We start from the raw sequence: 22,458 nt of genomic DNA on the forward strand, positions 1-22,458 counted from the left end.
TCAAGTGTGGCAATGTATCAAAGGTAGATAGTGTTGATATATTTAAGGAGCACATACTTCGACGTGGGTTTAGGCCTCAGTATCATGTTTGGGTTTGGCATGGTGAGGAGGGAGTTTACAAAGAAAAAAGTGTTGTTGAGGATGTCAATAATGTGGATGTCAATGAGAATGCAGTAGATCGTGTTGATGGGTATGAGACAGATGAAGAGAATGTCGATGAGGATGTAGATTTTATTGATGAGATGATGGAGGAAGACGAGGATTAGTTAGGAAAACGTCCTCGTGTTTTGACTTGTTAACAGAGGCTTCTCAAAAGCCTTTGTACCCTGGATGTACAAAGTTCACCAAACTAACAGCCGTGTTGACAATTATCAACATTAAGTCAAAGTTCAATTGGAGTGACACTAGATTCACAATGTTATTAGAAGCGTTAGATGAGATTCTTCCTAAGGGAAATGAACTTCCAAAGTCGACATATTATGCCAAAAAGCTCATGTGTCATTTCGGCGTAGAGTACCAGAAGATTCATGCGTGTCCGAATGATTGTGTATTGTATCGGAATGAAAATGAGAACTTAAAAGAGTGTCCTAGGTTTGGGTTATCGCATTACAAGTGTAAAGGGGCTGGGGATGCTAAAAGGCTCCCTGCTAAGGTATTGTGGTATCTTCCAATAATACCTAGATTCTAGCGCTTGTTTTCTATAAAGAAAGATGCGTTAAATTTGAGGTGGCATGCAGATAGGGTGAAGAAAGGTCACTTGCTCACAAATCCAATGATTCTCTGGAGTGGAGGAGTATTGATAGGTTGCATAAGATATTTGGGGATAAAGTTCGTAATTTAAGGCTCGGACTATGTACGGATGGAATAAACCCATTCGGCAATCTTAGTTCTCAACATAGTACTTGGCCGGTATTGTTAGTGATCTATAATTGGCCACCTTGGTTGTGTATGAAGCGTAAGTACATTATGCTTTCACTTCTTATCTCGGGTCCTAAATAACCTAGCAATGACATAGATGTATATCTTGCACCTCTCTTTGAGGATTTGAGAAAGATGTGGGATGAAGGCGTTTCTGTGTTTGATGCACATGCTAATAAGGAGTTCACCTTGTGTACAATTCTTATGCACCATTAATGATTTTCCGGCATATGACAACTTATCAGGGTATAAGAACAAAGGGAAGAAAACATGCCCAATATGTATCGATGACATGGATTCCACGTGGATTCCTAAGTGCAAGCACGTATTCATGCACCATCGAAAGTTCCTCCCACGAGATCACCAATATCGTAAGAAGAAAAAGATGTTCAACGGGGAGGTTGAGGAACGTGTAGCTCGTCGACCGTTGACCGGTTATGAGGTTTACAAACAGGTTAAGGGAGTTGAAACTGTATTTGGTAAAATAGGGCAAGTGCAAGGGGGTGAAGACCAACTATGGAAAAAAGAATCAATCTTTTGGAAGCTTCCATATTGGAGAGATCTATAGGTTAGGCACTGTCTTGACGTTATGCATATAGAGAAAAATGTATGCGATGCCATACTCGGGACGCTCATGAACATTCTGGGTAAGACAAAGGATGTTAAGGCCGTGCGAGAATACTTTGAATGTAAGGGTATTCGTTTGGAGTTGTGGCCACATGTTAAGGTGAGTAAGAAAAGAAATAAAGCTAATGAAGTGGGTGGCGGTAACAAGGGAAAGGGCAATAAGAATAAGACGAGTAATGAAAAAAATTATTTGCCTCCAGCTTGCTATACATTGTCCAAGGCAGAGAAACGGACATTTTGTGAGTTTTTTATGGCATTAAGGTTCCGTCGGGTACTCATCCAACATGAAGAGATTTGTGACCCTAATGGTGAGTTGAAGTTGGGAAGCATGAAATCTCACGATTGCCATGTAATGATGCAAGTGTTCTTACCAATTACAATCTGTGGAATACTGCCAATACATGTGAGATATGCTTTTACCGATCTATGTTCGTTCTTCAACACAATTTGTAGTAAAGTTATTGATCTCTTTAAGATTGATGCTCTTTAAGTCGACGTGATTGTAAATTTATGCAAGTTTGAGATGTATTTTCCACCTTCTTGTTTTGACATAATGGTTCATCTTATTGTCCATCTCATTCGTGAAATCAAGCTTTTGGGTCCAGTTTTTTTAAGGTGGTGTTATCCTTTTCAAGGTGGTGAAATCAAACTTTACAAAAATTCTATTTGAGGAAAATAAAAAGAACAAATAAGAACGGAGGCAGTTTGATGTAAAAGTAAGTTTCGTGATATACAATTAATTCATCAAGATGGAAGAAGTAACCAAAGAATGATTAATGTATAACTCTTTGTTGGGGTTGTTTCTATAATACGAGAGAAACGGAGCAAAACATCGATTATAAGTCAATAACTATTATGATTTATTCACCCCAATTTAGAATATAGTTACTTAGGATTATTAAAGCGATTTTTTCAAAAAAAGTAATATTAGTACTCCAATGACCTATCAAATTACATCAAATTCTTTTTTTTTTAACTAAAGTTTCATTTGATTCCATTTTTTCATACTAAGCCTAAATGAGATGGACGTTGATATTATATAAAATGTAATTATGATAAAAATTTAATACAAGTGAATAATTTTCAATCTTCTTTTCTATACTTTGAAAAGACTAAAAACTTTATCATCCCACTTTTTCGGTTTATGAATTTGACTTCACCTTTGCCTATGAAAATTTAGGCACTTTTTTAATTTAGTATAATACTTTTTTCGTTCTTTTAATATTATTTTAAGTGAGATCTTATTAAATTCATTTTAATCTACTTATACTGAAATTTAATAATGCTTTAATAAATATATGAAAACTAAATAAGAACAACAAAAAGAGAGCCAAAATAATACTCTATACTTAGATAGAAGTATTTCATCATTTTAATTTCCCAATTTAGTATAGTTTTTTTTTTTTTTTTTTGGATTTTGATTTAACCAACTTTTTCTGATAATTGACCTCATAGGGTTTCGTTTTTCTACATACTCCCTTTTTACCTAGAATTAGTGATGTAGCCAGCCATCATGAATCATGATCCACTTAATATGTACACTCGATAGTGCATTTTAGCCACGTAATTTGTTTGAAAATTGACCATCGAAAATAAAAGAGCCTCTTGTCTTGCTTTCATTCCTTAATAGTGGATGAAGTACTTAAAGCACCAAGTATGTGGATGATGGCTAAAGCTAAATTTAGTGTATATCAAGGAACACAAATTTGAAATTATTTTATTTAAAGATGAAGTGTATATTTTATAAATTGTTGGAGTCTTTTCTCTTATTGTCTTATTATATGTGCTGGAGTATGATCCTTAGCCCCAAGATCCTAAAAGAGGAGAAACCTCAATCAACACCACAAACGATAGCCAGGATGAAACGAATAGGACCCCTTCAGAGCTAGCTCTGTGGGAAAGAAAACTTAGCTTTCTTGAGGACCAAACTTACCCCTCAGCTAAGGTTCAGGACGACAGGACTCACAGAAGCAGTTGGGTCATATCAAAAGGACTCTGACAGAGAATAAAGAAACTAAGTAACTGTAGGATGGTTGATCCTACAGGATGGTTGCAACGAAAATAATGACGTGTTAGGAGAAAATTGCAGTTATGCTTAGAAAAGCTACCAATAGTGTATAAGGCAAGGCACCACAACTACGTCATACCCTACCCATATAGGTGTACTACAAGACAAGGAGGGGGGGGACCATGGTGTAAGAATCAGCAAACCACCAAATGCCACGTAGACTTGCGGAATATTCTATTCCCCTTTCTACTGGTCCCAAGAAAGATACTATTAAGATAAAAGCCTAAACTGTCATTAGGGTTTTGGGAGACCTCTCCTAAGGCCCACCACTATAAATATACGATGCCATGCATCACCAAAAGTAGGATAACTTTTTACTCTGAATTCCAAGTATTATTCTCTCAGAAAAAAGATAACGCAAAATCCGTAAAAGCTTTACCAATGGTTCTTTCATAATCCTAACTGACTTAATCATCGGGGGAGGACCCCCGGAGGACCCCTCTTTAGCCCTCGTTTGTTACCTTGTGCAGGATACGGAGTGAAACAGTTAAATTAGGCTGGACTTATTGTGAATGTCAGCATATTAACGGGGGACACAAGTGCACACACTTCATAAGCCAAGGAGATATATACCATCCCAAAACCATATGGCAATGGGAAGAAGGTCTCTAATAGCTTATAAAGCGTGCACACCATTTTCAATTTATCGATGTGGGATAACTCATCCCAACACCCCCCCCTTCACATGCGAGCCCCCGTCAAGTTCGCATGTGGGAGTAATCAATTAGGGTAGGAACGCCATTCTTTTCAAACCTACCATTTTTAAATTGTTGATCGAACCATTGGCTCAGATACCAAGTTAAATTAGGCTGGACTTATTGTGAATGCCAGCATATTAACGGGGGACACAAGTGCACACACTTCATAAGCCAAGGAGATATATACCATCCCAAAACCATATGGCAATGGGAAGAAGGTCTCTAATAGTTTTCTCAGAAACAACCATCATGAACCCTAAAAGGCATTCTCTTCAACTTTGCTGAGAGTGTTGATTGTTCTCTTCATAGCCGAAACACATATGGTTTTGGGATGGTAATTCTTTTATGTAAAGTGTACACCTCGTGTTTTTCCGATTATTTGCTGGCATTGACAATATTCCAATTTAATTTAACATGATATCAAAGGTGATGGTTCGATAAAAAATGACGAGAGGATAATAGTATGAGATATTTGATCATATACATTATGTTTGGATAATATAGTGGAAGAACACAAATTTTTAAATGAGACGTTGTCACATGGTGAAACAATTTCTATTGGATTAACCCAATATACATTTATAATCTTAAAGGTTAAAGCTGTGATATGTGTGATTACTTTTAATTGTCTCAAAATGATCATGTATAACTTTGAAGTTATCTTTTACAATCTTAAAGTAATTAATAAGAGAAATAGAATAATTATATAGGTCCATCTTATAGTGAGAGTCTCATACAAAATTAACTGTTGGATGAAAAAGAAAGAGAAAGAAAAGGGAACGATAAAGAGAAAGGAAATGGATGAGATGACGGATTAGTGTATTTTCCTTCCAAACTTATGTGTTGATGAAATAATTTATTTTGTTTAAATTTGAATGAGTTTTCCTGCCAATTTTGTTCCCCCATTTCCCTCTCATCCTTTATTAGAATCCAAAATATGAAAATATTAAATTTCTATTTTCTCCCTTTCTTTCTCTTCGGTTCCTCCTATTCAAATATAGTGCTAATCTGCTATATCACATTAGTTTCTAAAATTATATTTATGAATTAATTTAAAAAAATATTTAAGTTGATGGTGAAATTTTAAAGTATGTTTATATTATGGGTCAAACACGCTACTTATTATATTTTTAACCGGACTCTTTTTTTTGATTTATAATATTCTACTATACTAATTAACTTATGCAATGCACAAAATTTATATATGGGTGTGAGTGTGTTTGCGTAACTTTGAAGAGAATTAATAGTGGAAGTAGACAACATGTTTAATTTATACATGAAAAATGGTAGGCTTAACTTCTTAATATTTTTGGTATTAAAACATTATGTGAAATAATTTGAAATTATAATAAAATTAAATAGCATATTTTATCCCCCATAAAGATACTAATAATAATAAAATATACTTAATTGTTACCCTCTCCAAATTGAAATAATTAAATAATGAAGATCCTTTTTACATTTTAAATTAAAAAAAATTAATCTATTTTTATGTTAGCAAAATTCTAATAAATGTAATTAACTCATTATCATTTTTATTACCTTATTTAGATCATTTTGATTTCTAGAAAACATTTTTATAATTTAGTTTTTAAAGATGGAAAATTTTGAATATAAAATAATTATAAATTATAAATTATCTTATTTAGCTCAATCTAATACATATTTCCTATTTAATGAAACATACTAAACAAATCTGGAGAACAAGCTTAAAGGTAAAGGTAAAGGATATTTCCAGTATTCTGCATAAGACAAGGTCCGAAAGGAGATTTTTCTTTTTTTCTGAAAGAGGTGCGTAAATCATATCCGTTTCCCTATTTATTTAATATTCTCCTTGGCCATTATGATTCTTTTTTCTAAGTACTAAAAGACAAATGAGTAGAAAATTAATCTAGGGTTAAGCCATAAAGAGAAACAATGCAATTGAACCCGTGAACTCAAACTGAAAAACAAAAGAGAGGGAATTGAAGTTTTGGCATAATTGCGCTCAACATCACCCCAAAGAAAGAGTAGTGACAACCGAAAGCTATGTTTCGTGGATTTCTATTTCATTTTTAGTGGACCTTACTAATTTCTCTGTTTTAAATTATTTGTAACATTAGTAATATTGCATTATTTGTTTATTATTTTTATGTGATTAGATTTTAATTTATAAATTAAAATATAGTCAAATAAAAGTATGTTTGATTTGTCTCAATACAAAGATAATTTTAATTTTTGAGGAAATAACTTTTGTATTACCCAATCAAAAAACGAGATATAAGGGAACAAAGACCCTTAGTTTTCCATCTTATCTCCCCTTGATTGCATCAGTGTGAACACAGAGAGCACCTTCTAAGAAGGATTTCAAAGTGTCCCTCTTTACGTGCAAAGGAGGTAAGTGGAAAACCTCAAAAAGCTATACACAAGGCAAAGCCAGCAACAAAGATATCTATGCCAGTAGGACATGCCCAACTTGACAAGACAAAATAAAAGAGTAAAAAAAAAATATATCAAATTTTTTATAATTTTTTATTATACATATTTAAATAAATTTTTTAATGAAGAAACTATTATACATATATATATATATATATATATATATATATATATATATATATATATATATATATATATATATATATATATATATATATATATATTGTTATGCAAATAATGTGTACTTATAATTAAATTTCGAACCATTTGTTAGTGGATATTGCGTTCTCCTTCTCTTTTGATATGATGTAAATTATATTTTTATAATGATGAATTAAAAACGATTTGAGTAAATTGCATCTTTATAAGATTTGATTTGAGAGATAAGTAGTTGGAGACATTATATTTATGTCTTAACTAGATTATTAATAATTTCCTTTGTTTACGTCTTTAAGTCTTAGTGTTTTTTTATACACATGTTTATTACTCCATTTTTCTCTTTAACATTTTTATTCTAATGGCCTGGCCTTATTGTAGCTGATTTGTTTATGTTTATATAGGTTTTCGCATGATGAGGACGATTGTGTTATTTATATTTTTCTCTATGCAAGACTTTATGTATTTAGAGATAAAAACCATAATTATCACTAAAATCAAGATCAATGAAGGTCAAAAAGTTAGATCAAATAGCGCTAGAAAACAAAAAAATAAAAAAAATGCAAGTATACATGCATTATAATTCGTTAATTTTTATAGTACTACTATATTGAATGATATTGATCACTTGTTAATTATGGGAGAAACTTGTAATAATACAATCATTACAATTTGAATTTATATGTGTGTGTAATGCACAAATTTCTTAGTTTGTTAATTCATATAATATATAATATAATTATAAATTTAGCAATTATAAACTTTTTTACTGCCTATTGATGTTTCTATAAAGATTGTTCACGATAATTAAGAAAAAATAAATCTTTTAGATGATTTATATATTATTTTATTGAATAATAAAATTAGTGAAGAAAAAGTAGAGACCATATGTATTAAATATATTAAAATAACATTAGTAAGAAAAATATTGGGAAATATTCATTAAAAAAAATATTTAAATAAAGTTATTGGGAAACATATGACGACAATAAGCAATATAACTAAATTTTAAAATATAATTCGTCAAAAAGTGCATGGCTTGAACCTATAACTTTAGTTTACCTTTGAACAACTAATAACACTCATCCTACCTAACCCTAGATTACACACTTGGACAATTCTTCGGTCCCCTTCATCTTCTTCAATCAATACCATTTTCTCTCAAGTACAAACCAACCATCGTTGAAGGTAAATTCCTCAAACTAAAACTAAATTTCATCTTCTTTAACTCTAAAAGGACTTCAATTACATCAACCATTTTTTTTAATGGTTAGGACTTACATTGTATTTGGATAACTGTAGAGAGAAAAGAAAGGAAATAAAGGAAGGGAAGGGAAGAAAAGGAAAAGAAGGGAAGATAAATGGAAAGAAAGAAACTCTTATTTATTTAGAAGGGAAGGGAAAGAAAAGAAAAGAATATAAAACTTTTCCTTTCAGATCTTTCTAACTTTGGAAATATTAATATCTTAACAAAAAACATTCATCTAATCCCTCTAAATCTCCCTTCCATTCTATTATGTTATCCAAACAAGAGATCTCTCATCCCTCTAAATTCTTTCTTTCTCTTCATTCTTTTTCCATCCAAATACATTCTTAGGGTTTTGTCGTGGTGTAGGAAAGGATTTGGAGCAATTTCTTCTTGCCATTGTATATTCAAATGCCAAATTTTACGAGATTGTTGGTGGACTTATGATGAATTTTGTGACTACTTGCTAAGTGGATGGTTAGCTTTCAATAGAATATATAACTCACATTTATAATTTACTTTATCTTTATTAGTATATATTTCTTTTATGATTGTATAGAACAAATCATCATCATGATCATCATCATACCTAGTGTTTTCCGCTCATAGAAACTATGACTAGGCTGTAGCCATGTAGGAGGGAAAGAAAGTTAACAACCCATACCCATAAAGGAGAATGCAATTAAAGAGTCCTTCTGCTCGAGAACAGTCCTTGGAAGAGATTCCTGCAACAAAAAAGACTGCGTGGAGCAAAATCTGCAAGCCCGCATTTTACAATATATACAGACTTGACCCATAATATAAATTTAAAACAAGTATAAATAAAATACATATAAATAAAATAAGAAAAACTTAGGTAATAAATAAAATGATAGAAAGAGTGATAGGTAAAAGGCGAAGAATAAGAATAAGGAACATGAACATGAACATGAACAGGTATGTGAGAAAGTATTAGTAGTCTAAGACATGAAAAAAACGCCTCCAACTACCCTTATCCCTAATTAGATCCTTAGTGAGTTGTAACTCATGCAAGTTTATTTCAATTTGTTTCGCCCACGTTCTGCTAGGATATTTAGGTTTAAATAGAATTGATAACTCATAACCAATGCATAAGTGTTTAATACATGTAATTTTACTTTATCAATATTATTATGTATGATATGATGTCATCAAATACTAAGTATGATATGATATCATATGAACCAATTATAAACTTAGGCTTTATTTGCATGGAAAGAAATGGAGGGAAAAGATTTGGAGGGATGAAAATTCTTTTGTTTGGATATCAAAAAGAAAGGAAGAGGATTTGAAGGGTTAAATCCCTATATTTTTGTTCACATTCATTTTCTCCAAAAGAGAAAAGATTTAGAAGAAATATGAAATGTCTTTTTTTTTCCCTTTTTTTTTTCTATACAAACAATGGAACCTTTCTTTCTCCTCCCCTTCCTTTCCTTTTCTTTCCCTTCCCTTTCTTCCCCTCCATTTCCTTTCTTTTCTCTCCTAATTTACTATACAAATATAATGTTATTAATTAACTAGATATATTCTCGGGTCAAGCATGATTTATGAATCAATAATTAAATAAAAAAATTACTAATCTAATATATGTAATTACGTTATTATATGACTCCTAAATAATATTAAAACTATAAATTGATTTGTTTTAAAACTGTGAAAATTTTACTATTAGATATAGATACATACTACTAATATATATAAAATATAATCATAAAATTATGTACTAAACAATATTTAAAATAAGTAATTACATAAAAAATAGAAAATTTCAGCATACTAATGAAGAAACAATCTATCTATAAAATTAGCATATTGTATAGGTAGATTGTTTCTTCATTAGTATATATTGTATAGATAGATATAAATAGATAGATAGGTAGTATGATGAATTAATAAAATTAAAGATAAAAAATTACCTACGATAGCCATAGTAGAATTCGAAGGAAAATTTTTTTTGTTGAAGTGATATGTGTTAAAGTATTCTATTACTTTTGTATATAGTATGAATGTATAGATAGATATAAATAGATAGATGGTATGATGAATTGATAAAACTAAAGATAAAAAGTTATCTAAAATAACCTTAGTAGAATTGAGAGAGAAAATTTTGTTGTTAAAGTGACATGTGTCCAAATATTCTATTGCTTTACTATTATACGTACTAATAATTAGACATTATACATACTAATAAAAATGCTGAAAAATGACAAATGTCATTCTTAAAAAGCCTTGACAAATTGATTTATTTTAGTAGATTATAGTTGATTACATGACAATATTTACCTAATTTAGAAATTAGAGCTATATTAGATAAAATATTTTATAATTTATTATAGTAATTCTATATATCTAACCTAGAATTTGATATGTTTAATTGAATAAAAAATTAAAGTATTCGATAAATAATATTAAAAAAAATCAATATTTAATTTTTGATTGAAAAAGTCATATATTCAATACGATAATATATATTTTCATTATTCTTTAAAGTTATACTTTTATATAATTAATACATATAATTTCGTGCATTACACGAATTTTCCATAGTAATATGTAAGATGAATTAAGCATACATAATACCTTTTCTTTTGGCAAATAAGAAGACATAATATTTCCCTTTACACTTATTATCACAACCAAATCTTTTGATGACAAGTGTTAATATATACTCCTAGAAGTATTAAACAACATCGTACCAAATTCAATTCACAATATAATCCATCTTTACTCTGTCTTAGTTGAGATTTGGATACTGTAATTTTTATATGTTTGGTCAAGATTCTTACACACCTTTTTAAGTCAACATGAAATTTTGTTCAAGCATGTCTATTGTTCATAATAATCCTTTTAAAATTTTACTTTATTCATAAAATTGATACATGATCACGAGTTTTTGATCATGACCCTGGAAAATTTGTCATATGTTTCCATTAAGGAAAAATCAAATACAAGATTATGAGATTAGCTAGATTGTAGTTTTGAAGGCTTGAAAATACTATAGAATCATAATATTTTCTGAAAGAGATATTAAAAAAATCTACAAATTAAAAAAATAAAATTAAAACTAAACATTCATCAAAATCTGATGGAAAGCACTGATTATCCCTAATAACATGTACGACCCTTTTGGTAGTTAATAATAAACGATGGTAATGGAAATGAAAAATTAGTATAATTTTAGTTGAATAATCTCTTGGGTATTTTGATGGTCATACTTGTCCAACTTCAATCATCTCATTTTCTTTATAAAATTCATTCCAATGCATTACCATTGGGAGAGGTAGTATTAGGTGATAATGAAAATTTGTAAATAAAAAAGCTTTTTGTGATCAAAGTTTTATTACCATGGGAATAATATGGAACTTTTGATGAAATTTTACACTATAAATCATTTCTATTACCACTATTTTAGTACAACTAACGAAACAGACCGTTAGCATAAAACACACAAGAAAATATGTCGTTTTATATGAATAAATGACATATTAATCGATCGAAAAATTTCAGGTTGAGTTACATGATGCATTTGCCAAATGTTTTTAATGTCAAAAAAAAAAAATATTAATCCAATTTTAGTTTAAAGTTGTTGATGAGAAATTGGAAAACAAAGGTACCTAATCAGAAACTTGTAACCGGATTTAGGGTTTGGAGTCTCAGGAACACCAACTAACGGACAAAATTTCGGCGGAATTTTATTTGTAAAATTAACAACTAACTTTTTTAAATTTGAAAACAAGTAGAATCACAATAAATTTATCAAAATTGTAGTCTTCTTCTTGAAAAAGTTTCTCGTAATCATAAATAGAGTTTTCGAATAAAAGAATGCTAGTAATTAACATCTATTTTAATCATATGCATTACCTGAATTAATAACAATTTGAACTTATTTATTAAATTCATTCCACTTTATTCAAAATAATGTAACTAGAGAAAAAGTTAAATATACTCTAAAAATAATGTATATGCTGTAAATAAATAGTAGATTGATCTATTATAGTGCACGTTCTTTATTAAAGTCATCTCATCGTGAAATGACTTTAATTGGTTCAGCCTAAAGTATTTTAGAAAAATGCTTCTCGTACAAGTGGAAATTCAATTTTCATTGGGCTTTTTTTTTTATTTTTTTACTAATGAGTTGCTTGTATGGGCCTGTCTCATGGTGAGACGGTCTCATACAAGACTTGTTAAAATTTTAATTACGAAATACCATAAAAGAAAATAAAACAAAATAAATCAACTGACCTAATAAAAAAAGAGACAAAATAAATAAGACAAAATTACTAAAATGAGAAAGTGTTTATCAAAAGACTTCAATATTAATTTTACATTTTTACTCTAACCAATAGAAATATCTTACTTTGAAATTATTAAAAAAAATACCTAAGCATACGTGTCCCGTAGGCCCATATACCTCCGCCACTGCAAGTAACACAACTCTAAACCAATAATACAAAAATTTTAGTAAATTAATTAATTTTAATTATGCTATTTTAACTTTGTTAGATTTATTATTTTAAGTTATGTTAATAACTGGTTCAAAGTGTATTAGTTTTGAAGTGTATTTACTTTCATAAGAACAAGAGCGTTCCACCTAAAAGTTATATGGCAATAAAAGATCAATAGAAGTCTTATAAACCAAACAACTTTCTCTTAGTTGTCAAAGTGGGATGCTCCATGTAATGGCGGACCTTCTATGAGACACGTCGGGGTCAAATAGCCCTTAACTTATTTTACCTATTCAAATTTTTTATTTGGCCCCCTAATTCTTTTATTATTTGTTTTTCCATTAAGCTGGTTACCGCATAGAAGGTGTTTAAGATCCTTGATTGTTCACATGTAATGTTTATGTGGGTATAGAATTGGATAATCGGTCGGGTCATTTTTGGGTCGGGTCAGTTTCGGATCAGATCAGTTTCAGGTCGGATCACTCTGGGTTTCGGGTAGGTTCGGATTGACCCAACGGGTTACCATAAAACATTAGAATATCCAATCGACTAATTCAACATAAAAAAAATCATTAAAATGATAAAAAAAATCATTAGAGAAATTACATGTACGATTTTCAAAAAATAGTTGGTATGTCAGGTTCATTTAAGTGCAAGAAAAATAGGGGAATTAATACTTATTTTGAAAGACTTATAAGATACGCGCTTTATAAAAGTTATTTTGTTTATTATAATTGTAACGTTAGATAAAAGTGACGTTAAAATTATCTTCACAATTTTCATGTTGGAAAGATATACAACTAACGAAGTACTTATTTCGTCTTATAAGATACGTGTTTTATAATTTAGGGTAGCGACATTCGTTTTTTGAAAAGCTCATTCAAACGTGCGAAACGTTCGTATAAATTATATTGATTTGCTTACTGAAATGTAGAAGAATTAAAAACTCATTTGACTGATTTAACAAGATACATGTATTCAATTAAGATGATTATAACGTTCTGTTTTTAAAGAAAAATAATTATGATGGCTAAAAAGACGTTAAATACGTGTTTTTTGAGATCTATTGATGAGTTTTAGGATTCAAGTGATATACTCAATATGTTGAGATACTTTGAAAACTAAAATTTTATTTGAAATGAATTCTAACATTGAAATTACTCTAAAAATTGATATTAAATCTGTCAAAACGGGTCGGTTTCCGGTCGGGTCATTTTCGGTCGGGTAATTATCGGTCGGTCATGTTTCGGATTAAGTCGCTTTCGGGTCGGTCGGGTTCGGATTTTGTCGGGTCCGGTCCTGGGTTCATTTTCGAGTCGAGTCAAATTTTCCCAGGTCTAATAAAAACCATTCCAAAACACTCAAAATTTGATGATCCAATTATAAAAGTCTCAAATTTTGTACCATACATTCTTATTCGTTATTCCATTAACAAACTCAAATTATCTTTTAACAGTTTATTTGGTAATCGGTACTAAATAATATGAATGATAATGAAATGTTAGTATAATTTTGGTAAAAGCATCTTTTAATAAGCTTAATGACCATACTTATTCTGCTTCAACAAGCTCATTTTCTTTATAAAATTCATTTCAATTTATTAGCACTTGAACATATGTTATTATGTGAAAATAAAAAATTGTGAACAATAAAACTTTTTATGATCAAATTTTCATTACCATGGTAATAACATAATACATATCATAAAAATTTACAGTACAAATCATTTTCATTATCACCAATTAATACCATTAATCAAACGGATTATAGTTGAAATCGAAATTCTTTTTAAGATTAATTCTCATAGATTTTTTTTTAAATGAGCAATACTATAGAAAATTAGGTAAATGGAGAAAAAATGACATAGGGAACACACGTGAAGAAAGCTGATCTTAGCTAAATGCTCTGTGCTCCACAGACCAAGACCACAACACTAAGCTTAGCCTGTCTTTCATTTTGTCCTTTTTTTAATCCTATCATAATCCCCGTATTTTCACTTCTTAGTTATATTACATTCCTACATCTATTTATATCTCTTCACTCTTATACCTCCTTACTATCTCAATCAACCTTATCCCTTTCCTTTTATTTTCTCTATTTTTTCCCTAAATTTTAAAAACATGAGGTTAATTACGTGTTATAATATGTTGTTAGTTTTTCTGATGATGGGTATATGCCACGTGTCATCATCTTCACCGGAGAAAAAAACATACATAGTACACATGGCAAAATCCCAAATGCCGGCAGGATTCGACCACCATATACAGTGGTACGAATCATCACTCCGGCACGTGTCGGACACGGCTGAGATGATTTACACGTACACCAACGCTATACACGGGTACGCCACACGTTTAACAGAATCCGAAGCGGAAACTCTTTCCTCCACACCAGGAATCTTAGCGGTTTTACCCGAGACTCGGTACGAGTTACACACAACTCGGACCCCATCTTTTCTAGGACTCGACCGATCTCCGGACGAGTTTATTGAGTCGGAATCGGCGAGTGATGTTATAATCGGGGTGTTAGACACGGGTGTATGGCCGGAGAGTAAAAGTTTTGATGATACGGGGATGGGACCCGTGCCAATGAACTGGAATGGAGCGTGTGAAACAGGGAGAAATTTTAGCGCTTCAAGCTGTAACAGAAAATTAATAGGTGCACGGTATTTTTCTCAAGGATATGAAGCAGTTGTGGGGTCGTTTGATGAATCAGTGGAGTCGAAATCACCACGTGATGATGATGGACATGGGACCCACACGGCTAGTACTGCTGCTGGATCCCCTGTGGAAGGTGCTAGTCTTTTTGGGTACGCTCCTGGGACGGCGCGTGGGATGGCTCCTAAAGCTAGAGTGGCGGCTTACAAGGTACCCTATACTAAACTTTTGTTAGTGTAATTAGAGCATTATTATTTTTTTTTGAAAAAAAAACCTAAATTATAGCCTTATTGATAGGAATAATAATATAAGTATTAAGTATATTATAAGTTGGTATTAAATTTAATGTAAGTAGACATTAAGTGTGCTGTAAGTTTAAATTAAATCTAAATGTGTTGTAAGTTGGGATTAAGTACGTTCTAAGTTCGCATTAAGTCTGATGTAAGTTGACATTAAGTCTGATTAATTACATAGAACCTAATAACCACTTGTATCAGACTTCATCCCAATTTACATCAAATGGAATACCAATATATATCAAATCCAATACCAACTTACATAGAAATAAAGCCGACTTATATTCGACCAAATGCCAACTTACATCAACTTAATGTCAACTAACATCAGACTCAATGTCAATTTATATTAGATTTAAAATTCACTTATATCACACTTACCCACTCATATAAGAATTAGTATGAAAATTACATTAAATTAATTCCAAACTTGTAACAGTTATAATGTCAACCTACAACATATATAATGTTAACTTACAATAAATATAATCCCAAACTTACATCAGATTAAATGCCAAACTTATATCAACTTAGATCAAAGAAAAAATAGGTCGGTCTCTAAACGAATAACTTAATAGAGAATATATAAAAATATGAAAACGAAAAAATGAGTCAACAAATAACTTCATAGAGAATATGTTTAATTACATATTATTAAACAAATAATTACGAAAATAATAATAAATATGTCAAAAATACCTTAAAAACGAAAAAAAAGAATCAACAAATAAATGGATCAAACTAATTTCCTTGTAAACAAAGAAGAACATAGAATATAAAAAGATGAAAAAATTAATCAAACTTGTTAATTGAACACGTAGTGGTCTGAATTTTGAGAAAATATGTGAAGAGAAAAGTTTGAGGATGGAGAGTATAGTAAGAAGAAAGGTGAAGAGGTTAATGAAAGAAAAAAATGACTGACATAATTAATGCACAAAAAATGAGGTAACTTTTTAAAACTCACAATTTCAAAACTCAACCTTTACTTTTTTTTAATTATATTATATGGGCTGAGTCATGAAAGATGGTCTCTTTGAGAGATGTCTTTCAGGAGAATTTGTGAATAACTTTTGAAAATCGATTCCATGACTAAATATTCTTTTTTTTTCGAAAAAAAATCTAAAATTGATTTTCATCCAACCTTTCCTAAAACGAACACTAAACAAATATAACTTTTCATTCACTATATGTTCCATTTGATTTTCTCACGTTTTCAATATTAAATATCTTTAAATATGCTTTAGTAAAAATTATAAAAAGTTAATATTAATAAAATTTACAATAAGACGAATCAAACAAGATCCTAAATAACTATGTGTTAATTTATAGATTAAAAACAAAGCACATAACAAAAATGATTGTTGAATATTTTAAAAAAATCAAATGACACATTTAAAGAGAGAGAATAACAAGAATGATTGTTGAATAGTTTAAAAAAAATCAATTGACACATTTAAAGAGAGAGAATATGAAGGGGTATAATACTTGCACTTCTTATACAAGTGTATGTTTTCTCTTTTTAAGCTAATTAGAGATTTTTTTAAGTAAAAAGTTTAAAATTTGCTTGAATTTTACTTGCTTATCCAATTGATTTTAAAGTAGCATCAATTTGATTTTGCTAAATATTGTATGTTCAAAAAGACAAAAGGGTAACTTAGAATTTTCTCTAAAATTGCTATATTATGCTTTTACTTATTGATGTCAAGTATAGGAATATCATTGAAGAAATATATAGATGTGATACAAATCAAGAAATTAAGTTTGTTGATGAGATAAATAGAAAAAAATGTAGACCATATAAAAATAGTAGAATGTACTAAAATCAATATTCTACTATTTAGGAACCGAGAGTATAAAAAAAATCTAATCTAAAAACAAAAGTATCAACACATTAGTCGAATTGATTAAATTTTAATTGAAAAAGTCATAATGTATTATTTGGTAACAATTATTTCATTTCAAACTATGAATTTTAATTATGAAATCATAAATAAAGAATTTGAGAATGACAAGATTTGAGTAGTTATTCTCAAATTTTCAACTTTAATTACTTTGAAAACAATGGGGGAATTTGATCCAAATTTAAATTTGAAAATTTTTGATTTGCTAAACAATAAGTTTGAGCTAATTCTAAATTTTCAAATGAAATATCGTTCCCAAACATGACATAAATGGATTTAGTGCACGCCGAAATATTAATCTTATGTTGTGGTTGGGAATACGTATTTTATTTCAAATTATAGATTTTATAATTAAAATCATAAATGAAGAATTTGAGAAGTTATTCTCAAATTATCAACTTTAAATACTTTAGAAACAACGGTAGAATTGATCCCATTAATATTATTTTAACAAACTAGCAAAGTGAAGACTAAAAATGTAAGTGACGAGAGTTAAGAGTAAGGAGTATATCTGGAATGAATAGCGTGGCACAATAAATTAATGCGCACTAGGTCATCGTACACTTTCTCATTAATTTGGTGATAAATATTTTTAGTTCATATACTATTTTAATTACTCTTATAACCCTAAAATTCAATGATTGTCACAATTGTCTTTACATTTTGGTTAATGAAGTTAAATTGGTGCTATATATGGACTATGGTATTCTTATTTCAAAAGGATTGCTAATGATGCATTTTTGATGCCAATGCATAATATATTAATTTTTGATTTATTATATATCTTGGGGCTTCAACCATTAATTTAGAGTAAAATAAACTACGGTGGGGTCTCTAATATCTAACCATTTATTTAGTACTTAGTAATAAATAAATGGTTAGGCGTTAGACACCCCATGATAGTTTATTTACTCTAAACTGAGGGTTGAAGCCCCATAATATGTTATATACTCAAAACATCTTAACAAATAAATTAAAAGTTAGAGTTTTACTGATCAAATAAGAGAATTTTTTTTAGGTTTGTTGGGCAGGAGGATGTTTCAGTTCTGACATTTTAAAAGCCATTGATAAGGCAATTGAAGATAAAGTGAATGTGTTATCGCTTTCGTTGGGTGGAGGAATGTCGGATTACTATAGGGATAGCGTGGCCATCGGGGCATTTGCGGCGATGGAACACGGCATTTTGGTGTCATGTTCGGCAGGGAATTCAGGACCGAGTGCATTCAGCTTGTCGAATGGGGCACCTTGGATTACTACTGTAGGGGCCGGGACACTCGATAGGGACTTCCCAGCGTTTGCTACTGTTGGTGAAGGAAAGAAATATTTTGGTGTTTCACTTTTCCGAGGCGATTCGTTGCCTCAAGGGCAGCTTCCCCTTGTTTATGCAGGTAAATTCCTTAATTTTTGAATTTACTCCATGACTAAATTCGTCTTTAGGATATGTTAATAAATATTTATGGGAAATAAAAATATTTATGGGGAAATAAAAATCTAATTATGAAACATGTTGATTAATGAAGTAGAAAATTAAGAGAATATCATTGATATTAAAGTTAAAAAATATTTGTAAAGTATGTAAAAATGAAATAAAAGAATTCTTTTGATCAAAATATATACCGTAGTGGGATGAATTTGAAATATTTCCTATTTTTCTCCCAAAATGACAATGATAATTTGATGTTTATATGTTCGAGTTGGATACGTGTCCAATGATCGAAACCCATGTTAAAGTGTGCATACGAGCTAGAAACAAATGTGTAATCTTGTACTTTTAATTAATTAGTTGAGATATCACTATGTTGAATATTGACATGGTGACCTTAATTCAACTCATACATGATGATAGTTTAGTCATTTCCAAACTTTAATTATGTTTGGATTAGTCCGTGCGTGTCTTTAAATAAATATATTCAACTGTCTGTAGAAAACAATTTTACTCTCTATCCAAATACAGTGTAAGAGACAGATGCAATAAAACTCGTAGTCTCACTCAAATACATGAATACATTGTTATAACAAATAAATGCACTAGTTCTTTGATTTTGGAAGCATTATTACTTAAAAATTGGAAGGTCCAGAAATTTAGGTGAGCTACATTCTTCAAGTAGTTTTGAGGATAAATGTGGAGTATTTGACAAGATAAATTACTTTTATGATAGTTTATGTGGTTGAAAATGTATATTTTTTCCAAAATTAAGGAAATAGCTGGTGAACAAATTTAAGCATTCACATTCTTTCACTCTTTTGGTTAGAAACTTAACTAAATCCCAAGAAAAGTAGGTTAACTGCATTGTTGCTAACATTTCATAATTTTATTATCAGGAATTTAATTATTCAAGTATTGATTAAATTCTAACATCGAAATTTCAATTAAAAGTAGCGGTCTTTTAGTTGATTGGGCATACCCAAATATTCATCATTTTTAGGATTTTCGTAACAATCGTTGTCACTAAGGTTTTGCGAGTTTCTAATTTGAGTGATAAACTCATTTTATAAATGGTTGAACCCACGGGCGAACTCCGGATATTTGTATAGAATGGTCGAACTCATGTATGTGCATTGAACAAATTCACTAGTCACTCTTGTGTTTAAATGCACAATTCAATATTAATATGACTTCAATTAAGGATCTGGACCAATATTACATAATTCGCTAGTTAATTTGCTTTTTGAATTTGTGGTTCGCTCAAATGGGCCGAAAATTGCCCAAAACCGACTATAATTTGCTTTTTGTTATTTACCGACTCAGGCCCATATCATCCGGGAACCCATATAAATTGGCCCGGGACATGGGCCATTAAAAACAGTACCCGACTAACCGGGTACCCGCTAATGAACACCCCTAATTTAAACAATGTAATAATTGTTTGTTTATGTGCAAATTGAGTACACAGCTACACACTAATAATAATGCCAATTTTTATCAACAAAGATAATCATGCAAACTGGAAGAATTAGCACTTGGGATACCCGTTTTGTCTGCATACAGAATCACAAAATAAGAGGCCAACAACTTACAGTTAGATATTTTTGGCATTGCATTATATTGTTTGTTTCTTTCAAACATTAATGACTGACAGTCAAATTGTAATGTGAAATCTGATTATGACTTGCAGGAAATGCTAGCAATTCCACTAGTGGCAGTTTATGTATGACTGGCACATTAATTCCTGAGAAGGTGAAAGATAAGATCGTATTGTGTGATCGTGGGGTCAATGCTCGGGTCCAGAAGGGCGCTGTCGTCAAAGCTGCTGGTGGTCTCGGCATGATTTTAGCTAATACCGATGCAAATGGAGAAGAGTTAGTTGCTGATGCACATTTACTGCCCGCGACATTGGTGGGCCAGAAGAGTGGAGACGCAATAAGGGATTACGCAATTACGGACTCTAAACCGACTGCCACCATCCTTTTCGAGGGGACAAAGGTCGGTGTTCAACCATCTCCTGTGGTGGCGGCATTCAGTTCTCGAGGTCCGAATGGGATCACCCCCGAGATATTAAAGCCTGATATAATTGCCCCAGGTGTTAATATCTTAGCTGGGTGGTCGGGAGCTATGGGTCCCACCGGGGTGGCTTCTGACACGAGACGGGTTCAGTTTAACATCATATCAGGGACTTCGATGTCGTGTCCTCATGTGAGCGGTCTTGCTGGGTTCCTAAAGGGTGCACACCCTGAGTGGAGTCCCGCGGCAATAAAATCTGCTTTGATGACTACGGCTTATGTTACTTACAAAAACGGGGAGACTCTTAAGGATACGGCTACTGGGAAGCCATCGACACCCTTTGACCACGGAGCTGGACACGTAGACCCTGTCTCAGCCCTAAATCCCGGGCTGATCTACGATCTCACAATCGATGATTACTTGGGTTTCCTGTGTGCACTTAAATACACCCCATCACAAATAAGCTCAGTTGCTCGGAGAAATTTCACCTGTGACAGTGACAAGAATTACAGCCTATCGGATTTCAATTACCCTTCATTTGCGGTCTCATTTAAATCGACCCCAGCACACAAAGCAGCTGACAGTCCAAGAAGCGGGCCCATTGTATTGAAGCACACTCGGACGGTGACCAATGTGGGCCCACCTGGCTCATATAAGGTAACAGTAACTTCACAGGCACCAGAGGTTAAGATATCAGTTGACCCAGAAGTCCTGAGCTTCAGTAAAGTAAATGAGAAGAAATCATACACAGTAACTTTTAGTAGTGAGCCAATGCCTTCAGATACAAACAAGTTTGCTAGGATTGAATGGTCAGATGGTAAGCATATAGTTACCAGCCCCATTGCATTCAGCTGGTCATGATCAAATTCCTTACTGAACAAAATTTGTTCAGAAAAATTCGATTTCGGAAAAAATGTGCAATGAGATCAGAGTTCTAATAGGGACCCGCAATCCATAAGATTAACAGTTGAAGGTATCTCAAACTTTCAGGCATGAGACCTGCGTTCGAATAGGGACCCGCGTTCAATACGGCCAAACCATGAGATAAGGCTGTATTGTTAGTGTATTGTTCAATTGTTCTGCTACTAAGAGAGTAAGAGTGAAGGAAGGAAATTATGTAATGTTCTTAAAGATAAGAGCAAAAATTATGATTTACTTTTTTAATCTTCAATGAAGTTTTATTTCCAAGATGTGATAAAATGATTTTTATTAAGGGGTGTTTGGTATGATGTTTTGATGCTCTGGTAATGGATTTAAGTAACAAAATTCAATACTAGTTGTTTGACTTCAATTTTGGATAATAAATACCATTATTTGAAGGTCATGGTTACCTGTATTTTGTTACCTCTATAAAAGTTGGGGAAACATTTAATTTTCTCCCTCAAACAACCAATCACACCAACACCATCACTCAAGATAATTGACAGTTAGAAATTCAACGTAACCATTGTTGAGTTCTAATAGAGTTCGACAGTTCTCCTCCACCGACCACCACACATACACCTCCATCTATAAATTTCTACCATTCTCCGCCTCCACCTCTGATGACCAGCCGAAGCAGCAACAAG

General features: G+C 31.4%; 1 protein-coding gene across 1 annotated transcript; it reads left to right on the top strand.

Moving 5' to 3' along the window:
• Positions 1–14,594: 14,594 nt before the first annotated feature.
• On the top strand, positions 14,595–22,090 carry LOC130824047 (subtilisin-like protease SBT1.7). Its single transcript, XM_057688923.1, has 3 exons — positions 14,595–15,461; positions 18,467–18,836; positions 20,565–22,090. Exons 1-3 carry the CDS (start codon positions 14,715–14,717, stop codon positions 21,749–21,751), a joined length of 2,304 nt encoding a protein of 767 aa, XP_057544906.1. The 5' UTR covers positions 14,595–14,714; the 3' UTR covers positions 21,752–22,090.
• The last annotated feature ends 368 nt before the right edge of the window (positions 22,091–22,458 follow it).

This window comes from Amaranthus tricolor, chromosome 9 (assembly GCF_026212465.1).
Source record: "Amaranthus tricolor cultivar Red isolate AtriRed21 chromosome 9, ASM2621246v1, whole genome shotgun sequence".
NCBI lineage: Eukaryota > Viridiplantae > Streptophyta > Magnoliopsida > Caryophyllales > Amaranthaceae > Amaranthus > Amaranthus tricolor.